Source organism: Pipistrellus hanaki (genome assembly GCF_964339955.1).
Source record: "Pipistrellus hanaki genome assembly, chromosome: 16".
NCBI classification, from domain to species: domain Eukaryota; kingdom Metazoa; phylum Chordata; class Mammalia; order Chiroptera; family Vespertilionidae; genus Pipistrellus; species Pipistrellus hanaki.
The window spans coordinates 32,461,293-32,475,008 of record NC_140518.1 but is presented as its reverse complement, the minus strand read 5'-3'; the positions used below and the strand labels follow the sequence as shown (position 1 = coordinate 32,475,008).

Sequence of the window (13,716 nt, the reverse complement as noted above, 5' to 3'; positions counted from 1 at the left end):
TGGGCCGCCTCCTCCGCACCCACACCACAGACGCCTTTTGTCGGAAACCAGAAAAAAAATCCTATGCTTCCCTCGCCCGGTGCTAGCACCATCCAGGCCTCGTGTGTGTGTGTGTGTGTGTGTGTGTGTGTGTGTGTGTGTTGAGGTGTTCCCTGCAGCCCTGCCCCCCCTCCCATTGCTGGTGAAACCGACTGGCAATTAAACCTGGAGCTGGCTGACTCAGAGCCCGAGCAATTAGGAGCGCCAGGCCTCCCTAATTAAGCCGCCGCCCCCTCCCTTCCCAGCACAGCCCGCCCCTAATGAGGGCAGCAGCCTGGGCGTGCGGGCCCAATTACCGAGGGCGGCTGCCACGAGTGCCCGCGCCGAGGCTTCTGCCCGCAGACGCCGCGGGCTCCTTAGTGGCAGCCGGGAGCCGCCTCCGTGGGGCCAGCAGCCCCTGCAGACCGGCCCCCAGGCCTGGATCGGGACACGCCCCGAGCCAGCGGCCCCAGCAGCCCGCCCACGGCCACGGCCACACGCCTCCAGGACACGCTGCCGCCGCTGCACAGGGTGAGGAGGCAGGACGTGAGATGGAATAGAAGCGCCACGGTCACTGGGGAACCCAGAGTGGAGGGACCCTGAGGCCCCCGACAGGCAGTGCCCTGTGAGAGCTCCCTCAGGCCCCAGGGCTGCTCTGTAACCCAATGGCGTCGGTAAGAGTTACCCACCGTCCCAGAGGCCTGTCTCCGCTCCGCACCCCGTGCCGGCACAGGAGGCGTCCGGGGCGTATTTGTTGGATGAGAGAATGGATGGCCAGGTCCGTCCCTCCCGGACGCCAGCGCCCCTGTAAGGGCTAAAGCTTGGCCGGGGCCTCTCCTGATTCTCCTAAGTCAGTGTTCGGCAAACTCATTCGTCCACAGAGCCAAACATCAACAGTGCAACGACTGACATTTCTTTGGAGAGCCACATTTTTTAAACTTAAACTCCTTCTAACGCCACGTTTTCAACATAGACTCGCCCGGGCCCTGGTATTTTGTGGAAGAGCCGCACTCAAGGGGCCGAAGAGCTGCATGTGGCTCGTGAGCCGCAGTTTGCAGACCACGGTCCTAAGTAACCCGGGCCTGGCAGACGGCCGTAGGGTGTCTGAGTGACATCTCTGACCCTCTCCCAGGGCCCTGGGGCCCGGGACCTGCCTCCTCTGCTCCAATGCAGCGCGGCCCTCAGAGGGCTCTCCCCTCTCACAGGCCCGTCTCCACAGAGAGCTCCGGTCCGCCATGTCTTCCAGGCCCCACGACCTGGCCTCCCTCCGCCAAGCTCCCCTGCTCCCAAGTCAAACAGGACGTCACGTCCTGTGCTGCTGCTGCTTCCAGCCACTCCTCCCGGCCCCCGGGCCTGCATCCTCACATCTCCAGCTCCGCGGCTCTCCCTGCTGCTCTCCCTTCCCTCTCCTCCCAGCCTCTCGGAAGGCCGCAGGGCCAGCGCCTCCAGGCCGCCCTCCCGAGTGCTCTTGGTCCTGGAAACCTCGGTCCCCGCTACGGTCAGCATCGCTCTGACCATCGGGACCCGAGGGAAGGACCGTTGCGGACACGTGCCCTCTGGATCCCCCTGACCCGGAGTTAGCCCACCACCGGCTGGAAGGGCAGACCGACAGGACGGGAAGTGCAATCCTAGTGTACGATTTGGCTCGGAGGAGGGTTGTGTTTACTTGGTAAAAACCAATAACGTTTACTGAGTGCTTGATGTGCCAGACAAGGTTTCAGGAGTTTTGCAGGTAGCGTTTAATCCCCATAACTCTATAAGGCACGTCGTGTGATTATCCGTGTTTTACAGATCAGGACGATGAAACAACACGTGATTAAACAGGTTTTCTGAGGTCAGGTGGCCAGTGGGGGAGCCGCAGCCACACCTGGGCCTGTGAACCCAGGCCCTCTGACCTGCAGGCTCCAATCCCTCCCGCCAAGAAGCATAGGATGCCATGTGCCTACACACACACACATGCACACACACAAACTCATTCTCACACACATGCACACACATGTACACACACATGCACATACCGGCACTGGCACACACCCACACTCCTTGGATGCAGAGCCACAGAGCTGGACCAGCGCACACACACACACACACACACTCCTTGGAGCCAGGATGCAAAGCCACAGAGCTGGACCAGCACACACACACACACACACACACACACACTCCTTGGAGCCAGGATGCAAAGCCACAGAGCTGGACCAGCACACACACACACACACACACACACACACACGCACACACTCCTGGGAGCGGGATGCAGAGCCACAGCACTGGGCCAGCACCGGAACGGGCCCAGGCCGGGCAGCCGGTGGCCGGGCCGGGCAGGGCCTCACCTTCCTGCAGTCCTTGCAGAACACGGACGAGCTGCGCAGGTAGCCCAGCACCTCCCCGCACAGCAGGCACTGGGACAGGCCGTTCCCCATCACGTTGCGCCTCATGGTGTCCAGCCGCTCCACCAGCCGCCTGCAGCACAGGACACAGTCCGATGGCAGTGCGTCCCGGCTCCACCCCGACTCTGCCCGGGCCCAGCGGCCTCAGGCCCACCCACACAGGCCTCCCGTGCTGCCCCTCACCGGGACCCTGGTCCCTGCCTCCCCTCTCTCCTGGCTGGAACCCCTCCTCATTCACTCACTCCCAATGCTAACTGAGCGTCTAGGAGGTGCTGGGTGCTAGGAACATGGCAGCAAGCAGGCCAGAGGCAGACCTGGTCCCTGCTCTCACAGAACATATTCTCAATAAAGGGAGAACGCCCAGCTGAAACCGGTTTGGCTCAGCGGATGGGGCGTTGGCCTGCGGGCTGAAGGGTCCCGGGTTAGATTCCGGTCAAGGGCATGTATCTTGGTTGCAGGCACATCCCCGGTGGGGGGGGGGGGGGGATTTGGGGGGGAGAGGAGGTGCAGGAGGCAGCTGATCGATGTTTCTCTCCCATTGATGTTTCTCTCTCTCTCTCTCCCTTTCTCTCTGTAAAAAAAATCAATAAAATATATTTTAAAAATACTAATAAAGGGAGAAAGTTCAGACACAAGGAAACAGAAGAACTCACTGCCTTCGGAGGGGAAGTGGAGTGAGTAGACGGGGGAGGGAGACCCCGAGGGCCAGGGGCATGCTAGCGGTGATGATGGGGCCTCTCTCCAGACATCAGAGCTGAGAGCTGAGGAGGACGAGGACACAGCGTGCGGGGAGCCAGGGAGCCGGGGAGGGGAAGCCGAGGCAGAGGGAGCCGGAGCGCTCCCGGGGAGGAGGGGCGGGCCGGCAGGACGGCCAGAGGCCGGGTGGCTGTGCTTCCAGCAGGCGGGAGGGGCGAGGACGGCGGGTTACGTGGTTCTGCCGGTCACAGCACGGAGTCTGGATTATTCTCTCGGATCAACGTGAAGCCACGGAGGAGTTTTAAGCAGAGGAGTGATTTTAAAAAGTCACTCAGGATCACAGGGGGGCATGGGGGTGAGGAAGCCAGCAGCGGGTGGCGGGGTCCAGGGAAGGGGGATGGAGACTGGGACGGGCTGTGTTTCAGAAGCAGCCTCCATGGCCTGGGCGTGAGGGGAGGTGAGAGAGACCCAGGACGGCGCGAGGCCTCTGGTTTGAGCGACGGGGTGGGTGAAGCAGGGGGAGAAAGAGAGAAAAAGAGCCCGACTTTGAACCTCTGATGCTGAGTGCCCAGGAGCCTTCCGGAACCCCCTGAGCCTGGGGAAGGTGCCTCCTCGGGGTGCCACAGCCCTCGGCCCACTGTGCCCCGTTCCATGACAACCTCTACCAGGGGTCTTCAAACTACGGCCCGCGGGCCACATGCGGCCCACAGAGGAGTCTGATCCTGCCCGCCAGGTTTTTTGGGCAGTGAGCGCAGCCGAGGTGTTACAGTAGGAATTAGTAGTTCATATAGTCCGGCCCTCCAGCTCTCTGAGGGACCGTGATCTGGCCCCCACTTTAAAAAGTTTGAGGACCCCTGCTCTAAGCAATGCTGCGGCCTGGGAACTGGCAGACACTTCTGTTTTTCTGGCAGCAGGGACGCCGTGCCTGGTGGACACGCAGCGAACATTCTTGAATGAATGAAGGACAGAGTATGGCTACACTGTCTTCTCTCGCTGTCATGCCCTCCACACCCCACAGTATTTCCCCCCATTTTACAGATGGGAATACTGAGGCTCAGCGATGGGCAGGGTCACACAGCTCTTAAGAGGTGGAGCCTGAGTGTGAATGGCAACTCCACCTGCTCCCAGACTCTGCCGGGAGCCGGGGGAGAGCAGGCTGGGCGGAGGCTGCCTCTCCCCGTGCCCTCCAGCAAGCACTCCTGACCTCCTCAGGGCGCTGTCCCTTCCCCGTGCCTACAGGCCTCTGAGCAAGGCCGGCATCGGCCCTGCCTGACCCGCTTGTTCTCGGGGACCCCCTGCCAGTACGACCTCGTGCCCCCTAACTCACACAACACACGGGGTGCACCCACCTCCTCCTTCTGAGACAATGAACCCGAGGCACTGCCTCCTGGGCCATTCTGGGCCCCGGCCAGACCCAGGCTCCCAGAGGGGGCCGGACCGGCCGCCCCCGGTCTGGCACCGAGAACCCTGTCCCCTCTCCCCGGGCTGCACCAGGCACCCTGCCCCCTCTCCCCGGGCTGCACCGAGCACCCTGCCCCCTCTCCCCGGGCTGCACCGAGCACCCTGCCCCCTCTCCCCGGGCTGCACCGAGCACCCTGCCCCCTCTCCCCAGGCTGCACCGAGCACCCTGCCCTCCTCTTCCCGGGCTGCACCGAGCATCCTGCCCCCCTCTCCCCGGGCTGCACCGAGCACCTGCCCTCCTCTCCCCGGGCTGCACCGAGCACCCCGCCCCCTCTCCCCGGGCTGCACCGAGCACCCTGCCCCCCCTCCCCGGGCTGCCCTGAGCACCCTGCCCCCTCTCCCGGGCTGCACCGAGCACCTGCCCCCTCTCCCCGGGCTGCACTGAGCACCCTGCCCCCTCTCCCCGGGCTGCACCAAGCACCCTGCCCCCTCTCCCCGGGCTACACCGGGCACCCTGCCCCCTCTCCCCGGGCTGCACCGAGCACCCTGCCCCTTCTCCCCGGGCTGCACCGAGCACCCTGCCCCCCTCTCCCCGGGCTGCACCGGGCACCCTGCCCCCTCTCCCCGGGCTACACCGAGCACCGAGCACCCTGCCCCCCTCTCCCCGGGCTACACTGAGCACTGAGCACCCTGCCCCCTCTCCCCGGGCTGCACCGAGCACCGGGCACCCTGCCCCCTCTCCCCGGGCTGCACTGGGCACCCTGCCCCCTCTCCCCGGGCTGCACCGAGCACCCTGCCCCCTCTCCCCGGGCTACACCGAGCACCGAGCACCCTGCCCCCTCTCCCCGGGCTGCACCGAGCACCCTGCCCCCTCTCCCCGGGCTGCACCGAGCACCCTGCCCCCTCTCCCCGGGCTGCACCGAGCACCTGCCCTCCTCTCCCCAGACTGCACCGAGCACCCTGCCCCCTCTCCCCGGGCTGCACCGAGCACCTGCCCCCTCTCCCCGGGCTGCACCGAGCACCCTGCCCCCTCTCCCCGGGCTGCACCGAGCACCTGCCCCCTCTCCCCGGGCTGCACCGAGCACCTGCCCCCTCTCCCCGGGCTGCACCGGGCACCCTGCCCCCTCTCCCCGGGCTGCCCTGAGCACCCTGCCCCCTCTCCCCGGGCTGCACCGAGCACCCTGCCCCCTCTCCCCGGGCTGCACCGAGCACCCTGCCCCCTCTCCTCGGGCTGCACCGAGCACCCTGCCCCCTCTCCCCGGGCTGCACCGAGCACCCTGCCCCCTCTCCCCGGGCTGCACCGAGCACCCTGCCCCCTCTCCCCGGGCTACACCGAGCACCCTGCCCCCTCTCCCCGGGCTACACCGAGCACCGAGCACCCTGCCCCCTCTCCCCGGGCTGCACCGAGCACCCTGCCCCCTCTCCCCGGGCTGCACCGAGCACCTGCCCCCTCTCCCCGGGCTACACCGAGCACCCTGCCCCCTCTCCCCGGGCTACACCGGGCACCCTGCCCCCTCTCCCCGGGCTGCCCTGAGCACCCTGCCCCCTCTCCCCGGGCTGCACCGAGCACCCTGCCCCCTCACCCCGGGCTGCACCAGGCACCCTGCCCCCTCTCCCTGGGCTGCACTGAGCACCCGCCCGCCTCTCCCCGGGCAGCTCTGGCCCGGCCCTCTCGGCCCTCACCCGATCCTCTGCTGCTCCAGGACGTCCAGCCGCTCGGCCCTCTGGATGACCTGCAGGATGGCCTCCACCTCGGCCGGGCTGAGGCACTGGCTCTTCCTCTGCTTCTCCGTCTGGTAGGTGTGCACAGACCAACCCGTCTGCAGCCTCGGGAGAGAACAAGGTGGGCCTGAGGCCACCCCGTGCAAACCCGCCACCCCGCCGTGGCCACAGGCGCCAGGGGCTCAGAAACAGGAGCTGCCAGGTGCCAGCTCTGCCGCCCACTCAGACGGCACCCCGTCTCCGCTCCCGGGAGGCAGGAGCACAGACGCGCCCGCTGTACACATGGAGAAGGCCACGGCCACGGCCACGGCCACGCCACAGCCATGGTGTGTGAGGTGTTGAGGGAGGGGCTTAGGGGGTGATCCAGAGAAGAATAAAACCTAGATCTGCGTCACAGAAGAAAGTGAGATGGCGCTTAGTAAGGAATAGGGAAGAACTGTAAGTAGGTTTAGCATGAACCTTGAGGATAAAAGGAGATTAACAGCATTTTGAAAATTCAGGGTTCAGCCGAAACCGGTGTGGCTTAGCCGATAGAGCGTAGGCCTGCGGACTGAAGGGTCACAGGTTCGATTCCAGTCAAGGGCATGTACGTTGGTTGAGGGCACATCCCCAGTGGGGGGTGCGCAGGAGGCAGCTGTTCCATGTTTCTCTCCCATCGATGTTTCTGGCTCTCTATCCCTCTCCCTTCCTCTCTGTAGAAAATCAATAAAATATATTTTTAAAAGAAAAAAAGAAAATTCAGGGTTCAAGGGCAGGAGGGTCATGGAGCTGCAAGAGAGGAGAGGTGGCCGGGCCTGGCTCAGGGGCTCAGCGGTCGCCACTCCACTGGCTGCGATGACACCGCCTGTGGCTGTGGCCAGGGCTGAGGGCAAGGACACCAGCCCTTCCTGTTTTGCTGGGTGGGGAGAGGAGAGGGTGGCCACACAGGCCCACCCCACCGCGCCCTGCCCGGGGTCCCAGCCTCTCGAAGACACTCTGTGCCTGGTGCTGGGAACAGAGATGGACAGGACGGCAAAGTCATGGCCGTGGAGACGAGTGTGCTCGGGAGGCAGGCGCCTGATCAACAGCACAAACGTCTATTAATTTAAAGTGACAGGCGCTATCCATTCCACGCACATTTGCTGATGCCAGGCTCACGGGTGCTGGGGACATGCTGCCGGTGGGCTGCAGGTGGGTGTCAGGAGGTGTGTAAACAAGGGGAACAGAGCTAGTCAGAGGAGGGAGGGCACCTGCACCGCCACCTGTCCCAGCTCCTACCCAGCTCCCCCGGGCCCAGTGCCAGCCCGAGGCCCTGCAGACCCCTCACCCCCCACTGGGCCCCGTATCAGCCTGCAAAGCAGCCTCCCCATTTCTCAGAGAGGGAAGGGGCAGGGCACAGTTAGATGCCTCGAACTTTCTAACGGCACGTCAGGCGTCGGCAGGCCTCCTGGCCAGGGGAGCTCCCGTCCAGCATCTGGCGGCTCCCAACGGCCCTGCCCTGCTCCCCCCCAGGGCACCTTCTGACCTCCTTCCCCACCTCCGTCTGCTCACCCACGAACCCCATTTACGTTCTCAGTGATTCCTGCCCGCTCCCTAGCCCTGCCCCCTCAGCCCTGTTCCCACTATGGGCACAGCTGCCACTGAGCACCGTGTCCCCCGAGGTGCCCTCCTCAGAGCCAAGGGAGGTCACTCAGGGTACGACCCCGGAGGGTGCCCCCGCCCCGCCCCGCCTCACATGGTGTGCATGAGCAGCACCGCCCCCGCTGCCCGGGCCCCGGGCTGCACGCCGTCGCCAGGCCTTGGCTCACGCTGCGCCCTGCACCCAGGGAGCGTCCCCTCTTGCTGAGCCCCCTTCCTGCGGCGCACACCCCTGTGCTTCTGTCTTCACCAGGAGGCTTTTCCTGACCTCCTCCAAGAGGGTTACATGTCTGCTCTCAGTTTCCATAAGGCCTGGGCATAGCTCCAGGGAGTTGGGGGGGGGGGGTCCCTGGTGTCAGATAAGCCTAAGCTTCATCTGTCAAACTGTGTCAGTTACCAGAGCAGCATTTCCCAAATGAGACGGAGTTCAAGGAAATGTGCAATTAGAGGCGGAAATACTAGACTGAGGCAAGCTGAGACCCTCCTTCTCCGTCCGGAACTGAGTCTCTGGGGGACCAGGCCCTGCCCTGCCAGGCCCCTGCCCGCCTCTCCACCTTCCTTCTACCCCTTCACGGCCTCACTCACGCTCCGTGTGCCCCTCACTGCTGGCCCCTGCGAGGTCCTCTTCTTGCTCCTTTCACCCCAGGGCCTTGGCACATGCCGTTCCTTCTGCTAGAAGCCCCTCCCCCACCTTCCCATCTAACAGCCCACCCCCCTCCGGGATCAGCACAGGTGTCACAGCCTCAGGGGAGCCCCTCCAATCCCCAGAGGAAGCCAGCACCCCCACCCCCACCCCCCACCTGCACCGTCACAGCACGTGGGTAAGTGTGTGCTCAGAGCTCACGCCCCTCCATTAGTGCCTGAAGACAAGAGACCACGTGGTCTTGTCTGCTGCTGTGCAACCAGTGCCAGGCACACCATCGGGGCTCACACTGACGGTGGCTGGAGGACAGGACAGACTGAGCGAGAGCTAGGAAAGGCTTCCCAGAGGGACCCTCAGCTTAGTGCCTGGGTGTGGGGGTCTGTGCCAGGCCTTTACGGAGTCTGGCATGACCAGGAGCCCGGCATGACCAGGAGCCTGGCGTTAGCAGGAGCCTGGCATAAGGCGGCACACCCCAGGAGAAGATAAAAGCATCTGCTCCTCTCAAAGGTGCCACTACAGCTCTGGCTGCTGCTGAGCGCAAGACAAGGTCAGGGAGAACCGATGGAAATGCGGGCGGAGTGGCCAGGGGTCACCCCGGGCCCTGGCCCCAGGGCACGGCTCTCCCTGGCTCCTTGTACCCCGCCCGCCGGCAGGCAGGACACGTCTTGCCTGGCATCAGGAGAGAGAGAGAGGGCTGGCTTCCTCCTGGTACCTGCCCTGAGGGGCTGAGCCGCCCGGGGAGAGGGACAAATTAACGGCTGTGCAGCGATTCCTGCAGGTCAGGCAGGACTCGGCTCTTCCCGGGCGTTTCAGATTAATTTCTCTCCCCCTTTGATGTGTGGGCCCTGGGTCCCTGCAGGCTCCTCACATCTAATTGCAAATTTTATTTTATTTTTTGAACTCGGTCCCATTTGGGAAATGCTGTTCTCTGGTAATTGACACAGTTTGACAGATGAAGGGGACGCTTAGGCTGATCCGACACCAGGGACCCCCCGCTCCCTGGAGAGACGGGAAACAGGGAGGCAGGAGGGGCATCTGTGAGCCGAAGGGGAACAGCGGGCAGAGGCGGTCGGGGCAGCACGGAGCTGAGGGGTTGCCAGGAGGAGAGGCAACAGGAAAACCAGGGCCCCGGGGACGGACAGGCACCGCGGGGAGGAGCCGGGCGCCCGCGGCTGGCTGAGTGTGTGTTTCGGCTCCTCACTCACTCCTCATTCGGCTCCTCCTTCACTCAGGCCTCTGCCCGCCTCTCCACCTTCCTTTTGCCCCCTTCACCGCATCACTCACGCCCTGCGTTCCCCTCAATGCCGGCTTCCTGTCAGGCCCTCTTCTTGCTCCTTTCACCCCAGGGCCTTTGCACATGCCGTTCCTTCTTCTAGAAGCCCCTCCTCCATCTTCCCCTCTAACAGTCCACCCCTCCAGGATCAGAAGGTGCCGGGCGCTCGGTTCCAGCGGGGCCTCCCGCCTCCCGGGGCTCAGGGTGAAACGCAGTGAGGGATGTCTCTTCCCGGAGAAGGTGGGGAAGGGCTGGCTCCCTGCAGCCTGCGGTGACGGAGAACGCCGGTGCAGGCGTCAGGAGGGTCCGGTGTGGCCCTGAGCTGCCAGGCACCAGGTACGTGCCTCGGGCAAGGGCCCCGCGCACTCTCCCCGCCTGAGAAACGGAGAGAAACCCCCCTGGTGGTTACAGAGTGAATGGCTGCTCAGGGCCCCGCTCAGGGCATGGGGCCTGGTGTCCATCCTGGAGGCACCTGTCTCCAAAGCCCTCTCTCCCCGGGCCCTGGGCCTGAGTCTTGCCGGAGAGAGGAGGGCCTGCGACGGCGCGGGAAGGGACGGCACTCACTTGGCCCGCAGGGCGAGCTGCCGGTCGTTGGGGCAGACCCACTGGGGGCCGCTGCTGCCGAAGATGGTGTCGGCCATGCTGGAGCCCGGCCAGCGCGGGTCACATCTGGGGGGAGAGGAGCACAAGGAAAGAGCGCGTCACTGGCCGGGGTGCAGGTGGCAGGCGGGCCCCACGGGCTCCACACGGCGGCGGCACGGCCAACCGATCCCCGCACGCCGCTGCCCCCGGCACCCGGAGCCTCAGCGTCGGAATCACTCCTGCAGCCAAACTCTGTTCCCTCCGGACGCCTCTCTCCAAGGCCGGCAAACCCCTGGGGGCGGGGAGGGGGCCGATCCCTGCCCCTCCACGCACAGCGCCTGCCAGGCTCAGCCCATCGCCCCGCGGGAGGGGCCTGGCGGAGGTGGGGGCTACGGCAGGCAGCCCCTCTCTGGGCAGGGCTCTGGAGCAGCGGCCAGGCCCGTGGGTGGCTGGAGCCAGCTGCCTTCCTCAGCTCTGCTGACGAGGCCTCACAGACACGGCTCCCCACGGGACTCCGCTCAGCCAGCGGACCCGCGCCAGAGCGGGAAGGAGGCAGAGGGAGGCAGCTGCGGCCGGGCTGCCTCCCTGCACCGCGGCGGGGGGCGCAGGGCAGAGGGCACCCTCAAAATCTGCGGAGACCAGACCCCGCCCCAGGACTCCCTGGCGGCTTAACTTCCGCAGCCGGGCGTGCTCACGGCTCCCTCTCTGCCACCAAGGACGGCTCAGAGGGGAAAGGAGCACAGAGGAGAGGCGGTTTGGAGGGACTCGGCCCCAGGACAGAGACGAGAGCCTGGCCTGAGTTGCCCGCACCCCCCTGCCCAATCCCTGGCGCTCACACACAGGGCTCCTCTCTCTTTTTAAACACGGATGTGATGTGAGAGAGACACACCGATGGGCTGCCTCCTGCGTGTGCCCCTCTCACAGGGCCAGGGACCAAGCCTGCAACCCAGGGACGTGCCCTTGACCGGGATTGAACCCGGGACCCTTCAGTCCGCAGGCCGAGGCTCTGTCCGCTGAGCCAAACCAGCCAGAGTCACAGGACTCCTTTCCTTACACGCTGAAAAATTACTGAGGCTGGAAATTAGTCTTGGCAGTTCCTCAAATGCTAAACAGAGCTACCAGCTGACCCAGAAACTACTTCTAGGGATGTGCCCAAGAGAACGGAAAAATACATCCACACAAAACCTTGTGCTTGAATGCCCACAGCAGCACTGTGCAAAAGAGCCGAAGAGTGGCCCCAATTCAACAGCCCATCAACTGATAAAATAATAAAATGTGGCTTATCATACGACAAGAGGCCCGGAGCATGGATTCGTGCACGTTGAAAGGAAATTAATTAGAAGGTAGATGGGCAGGGTGGGGCGGGACTGGGCGAGAAGGGCCGGACACGCCCTGGAGCCAACCTCCCACAGTCCCTCCCCAGCCGGCTGCACCTGCGACAGCGCCAGGGCTCAAAGGGCGTCTGTGGAGTGAGCAGGGTCCCCCCGGCAGATGGGGTCCCTCGGCCTGGCCTGTGGGGAACGGGCAGAAATTGGCAGTCCAACATCCCCTGAGAGGTCCAGGACTGTGAGAGGGCCCTCTACAAAGTTGCTGTCGCTCAGCAGCTCCTGCATTGAGTGTCTGCCCCCTGGTGGTCAGCGTGCATCATACCTGCCGGCCAGTCGTCCAATCACTTAGCCATATATATATATATATATATATATATATATATATATATATATGGAATACTATTTGGCCATAACACGGATAAACCTTGAAAACATTAATCTAAGTCAAAGAAGCCAGACACAAATGATTACTACATATTGTATGGTTCTGTTTATATGAAATATTCAGAATAGGCAAATCTAGACACAGAAAGCAGATTAGTAATTGTCAGGACTGGGGTGAGGGAGGGGGGAAAGGAGTGGGGAATGACTGCTAGGGGGTTCGGGGTTTCTTTTTGAGTGGTGATGGTTGCACTACTTTGTGGAATACACGAAAACCACTGAATTCACCTTTTAAAAGTGTGAATTTTATGGTATGAGAATTATTATCTTATTAAATTGTTATAAAAATTCTGAAGACTCCAAGTGATGGGGGTTATATCTATTGATATTTTTAATATTAGATATTAAACAGAGAAAACACTTAACATTAATTAAAAATAATAAACCACCCTAGCTGGTTTAGCTCAGTGGATAGAGCATTGGCCTACAGACTGAAGGGTCCCGAGTTCGATTCAGGTCAAGGACACATGCCTGGTTGCAGGCTCGATTCCCAGTAAGGGTGTACAGGAGGCAGCTGATCAATGATTCTCTCTCATCATTGATGTTTCTATTTTCCCTCTCCCTTCCTCTCTGAAATCAATAAAAAAAAATATATATTAAAGAAAAGTTCTTTATGCTTTTGAATTTTTTAAAAAAATAAAAATAGCTGAAACCAGTTTGGCTCAGTGGTAGAGCATTGATCTGCGGACTGAAGGGTCCCGGGTTTGATTCCGGTCAAGGGCATGTACCTTGGTTGCGGGCACATCCCCGGTAGGGGGTGTGCAAGAGGCAGCTGGTCAATCTTTCTCTCTCATCGACGTTTCTAGCTCTCTATCTCTCTCCCTTCATCTCTGTAAAAAATCAATAAAATATATTTAAAAAAATAATAAAACAAAACAAAATAAAAAATAAATAAAAATAATAGCCAAAACCAGTTTGGCTCAGTGGATAGAGTGTCAGCCTGTGGACTGAAAGGTCCCAGGTTCGATTCCGGTCAAGGGCGTGTACCTGGGTTGCGGGCACATCCCCGATGAGAGGTGTGCAGGAGGCAGCTGATCGATGGTTCTCTCTCATCGATATTTCTGGTTCTCTGTCCCTCTCCCTTCCTCTCTGTAAAAAATCAATAAAATATATTTTTAAAAAATAAAAATAATAAACCCATTAGATGTTCACATATTTTTTTTTAAAAAAATAACTATATTCTCAAAACAAAAATGCTTAATGAGACAATTAGCACTGTTTTACGTTTTTACAAATCTGTGTAATGGGTGGCTTACAAAAACCAGCTGGATGCTCACATCTGGTTTTCCATCCAATCTTTTGCGCTATGTGGTTTTATTCAAGTGCATGAAAGAAATCCAGACTCTCACACATACGTACCAAGGTTGGGAAGGGAGGCGTGTTTCCAGATAATTGTGGCTAATCTTGCCCACTGCACTGAAACTCAGCAGCTGGTTGTTTCTTAAAGACTAGTTCTAAGGTGGCACCTAGAACCATATCAATCAACTCTTCACATTTGTAAGGCAATGAGACCAAACGTCTTATGATGATGATGATGAGAATAATTTTGATCATGTACACCTCCTAATCTGTCGGGGACCCCCAGACCACGGTTTGAAAAGGGCT

The 13,716-nt window shown here is 61.3% G+C and overlaps 1 protein-coding gene across 3 annotated transcripts in view; it reads right to left on the bottom strand.

The window, feature by feature from the left end:
* RPH3AL (rabphilin 3A like (without C2 domains)) overlaps positions 1 to 13,716 on the bottom strand; it is a 95,756-nt gene that overhangs the window by 59,577 nt on the left and 22,463 nt on the right. For 2 of the 3 annotated variants that reach the window (XM_084863034.1, XM_084863035.1), the window contains exons 2-4: positions 10,325 to 10,429; positions 6,189 to 6,332; positions 2,352 to 2,481 (exon numbers count right to left, since the gene is read on the bottom strand). In XM_084863034.1, the coding sequence (XP_084719160.1) occupies positions 2,352 to 2,481; positions 6,189 to 6,332; positions 10,325 to 10,401 (351 nt within the window). In that variant the 5' untranslated portion in view covers positions 10,402 to 10,429. Of the gene's footprint in view, positions 1 to 2,351; positions 2,482 to 3,061; positions 3,761 to 6,188; positions 6,333 to 10,324; positions 10,430 to 13,716 lie in introns of those variants that run through there. The other variant, XM_084863036.1, reaches the window with a different exon arrangement.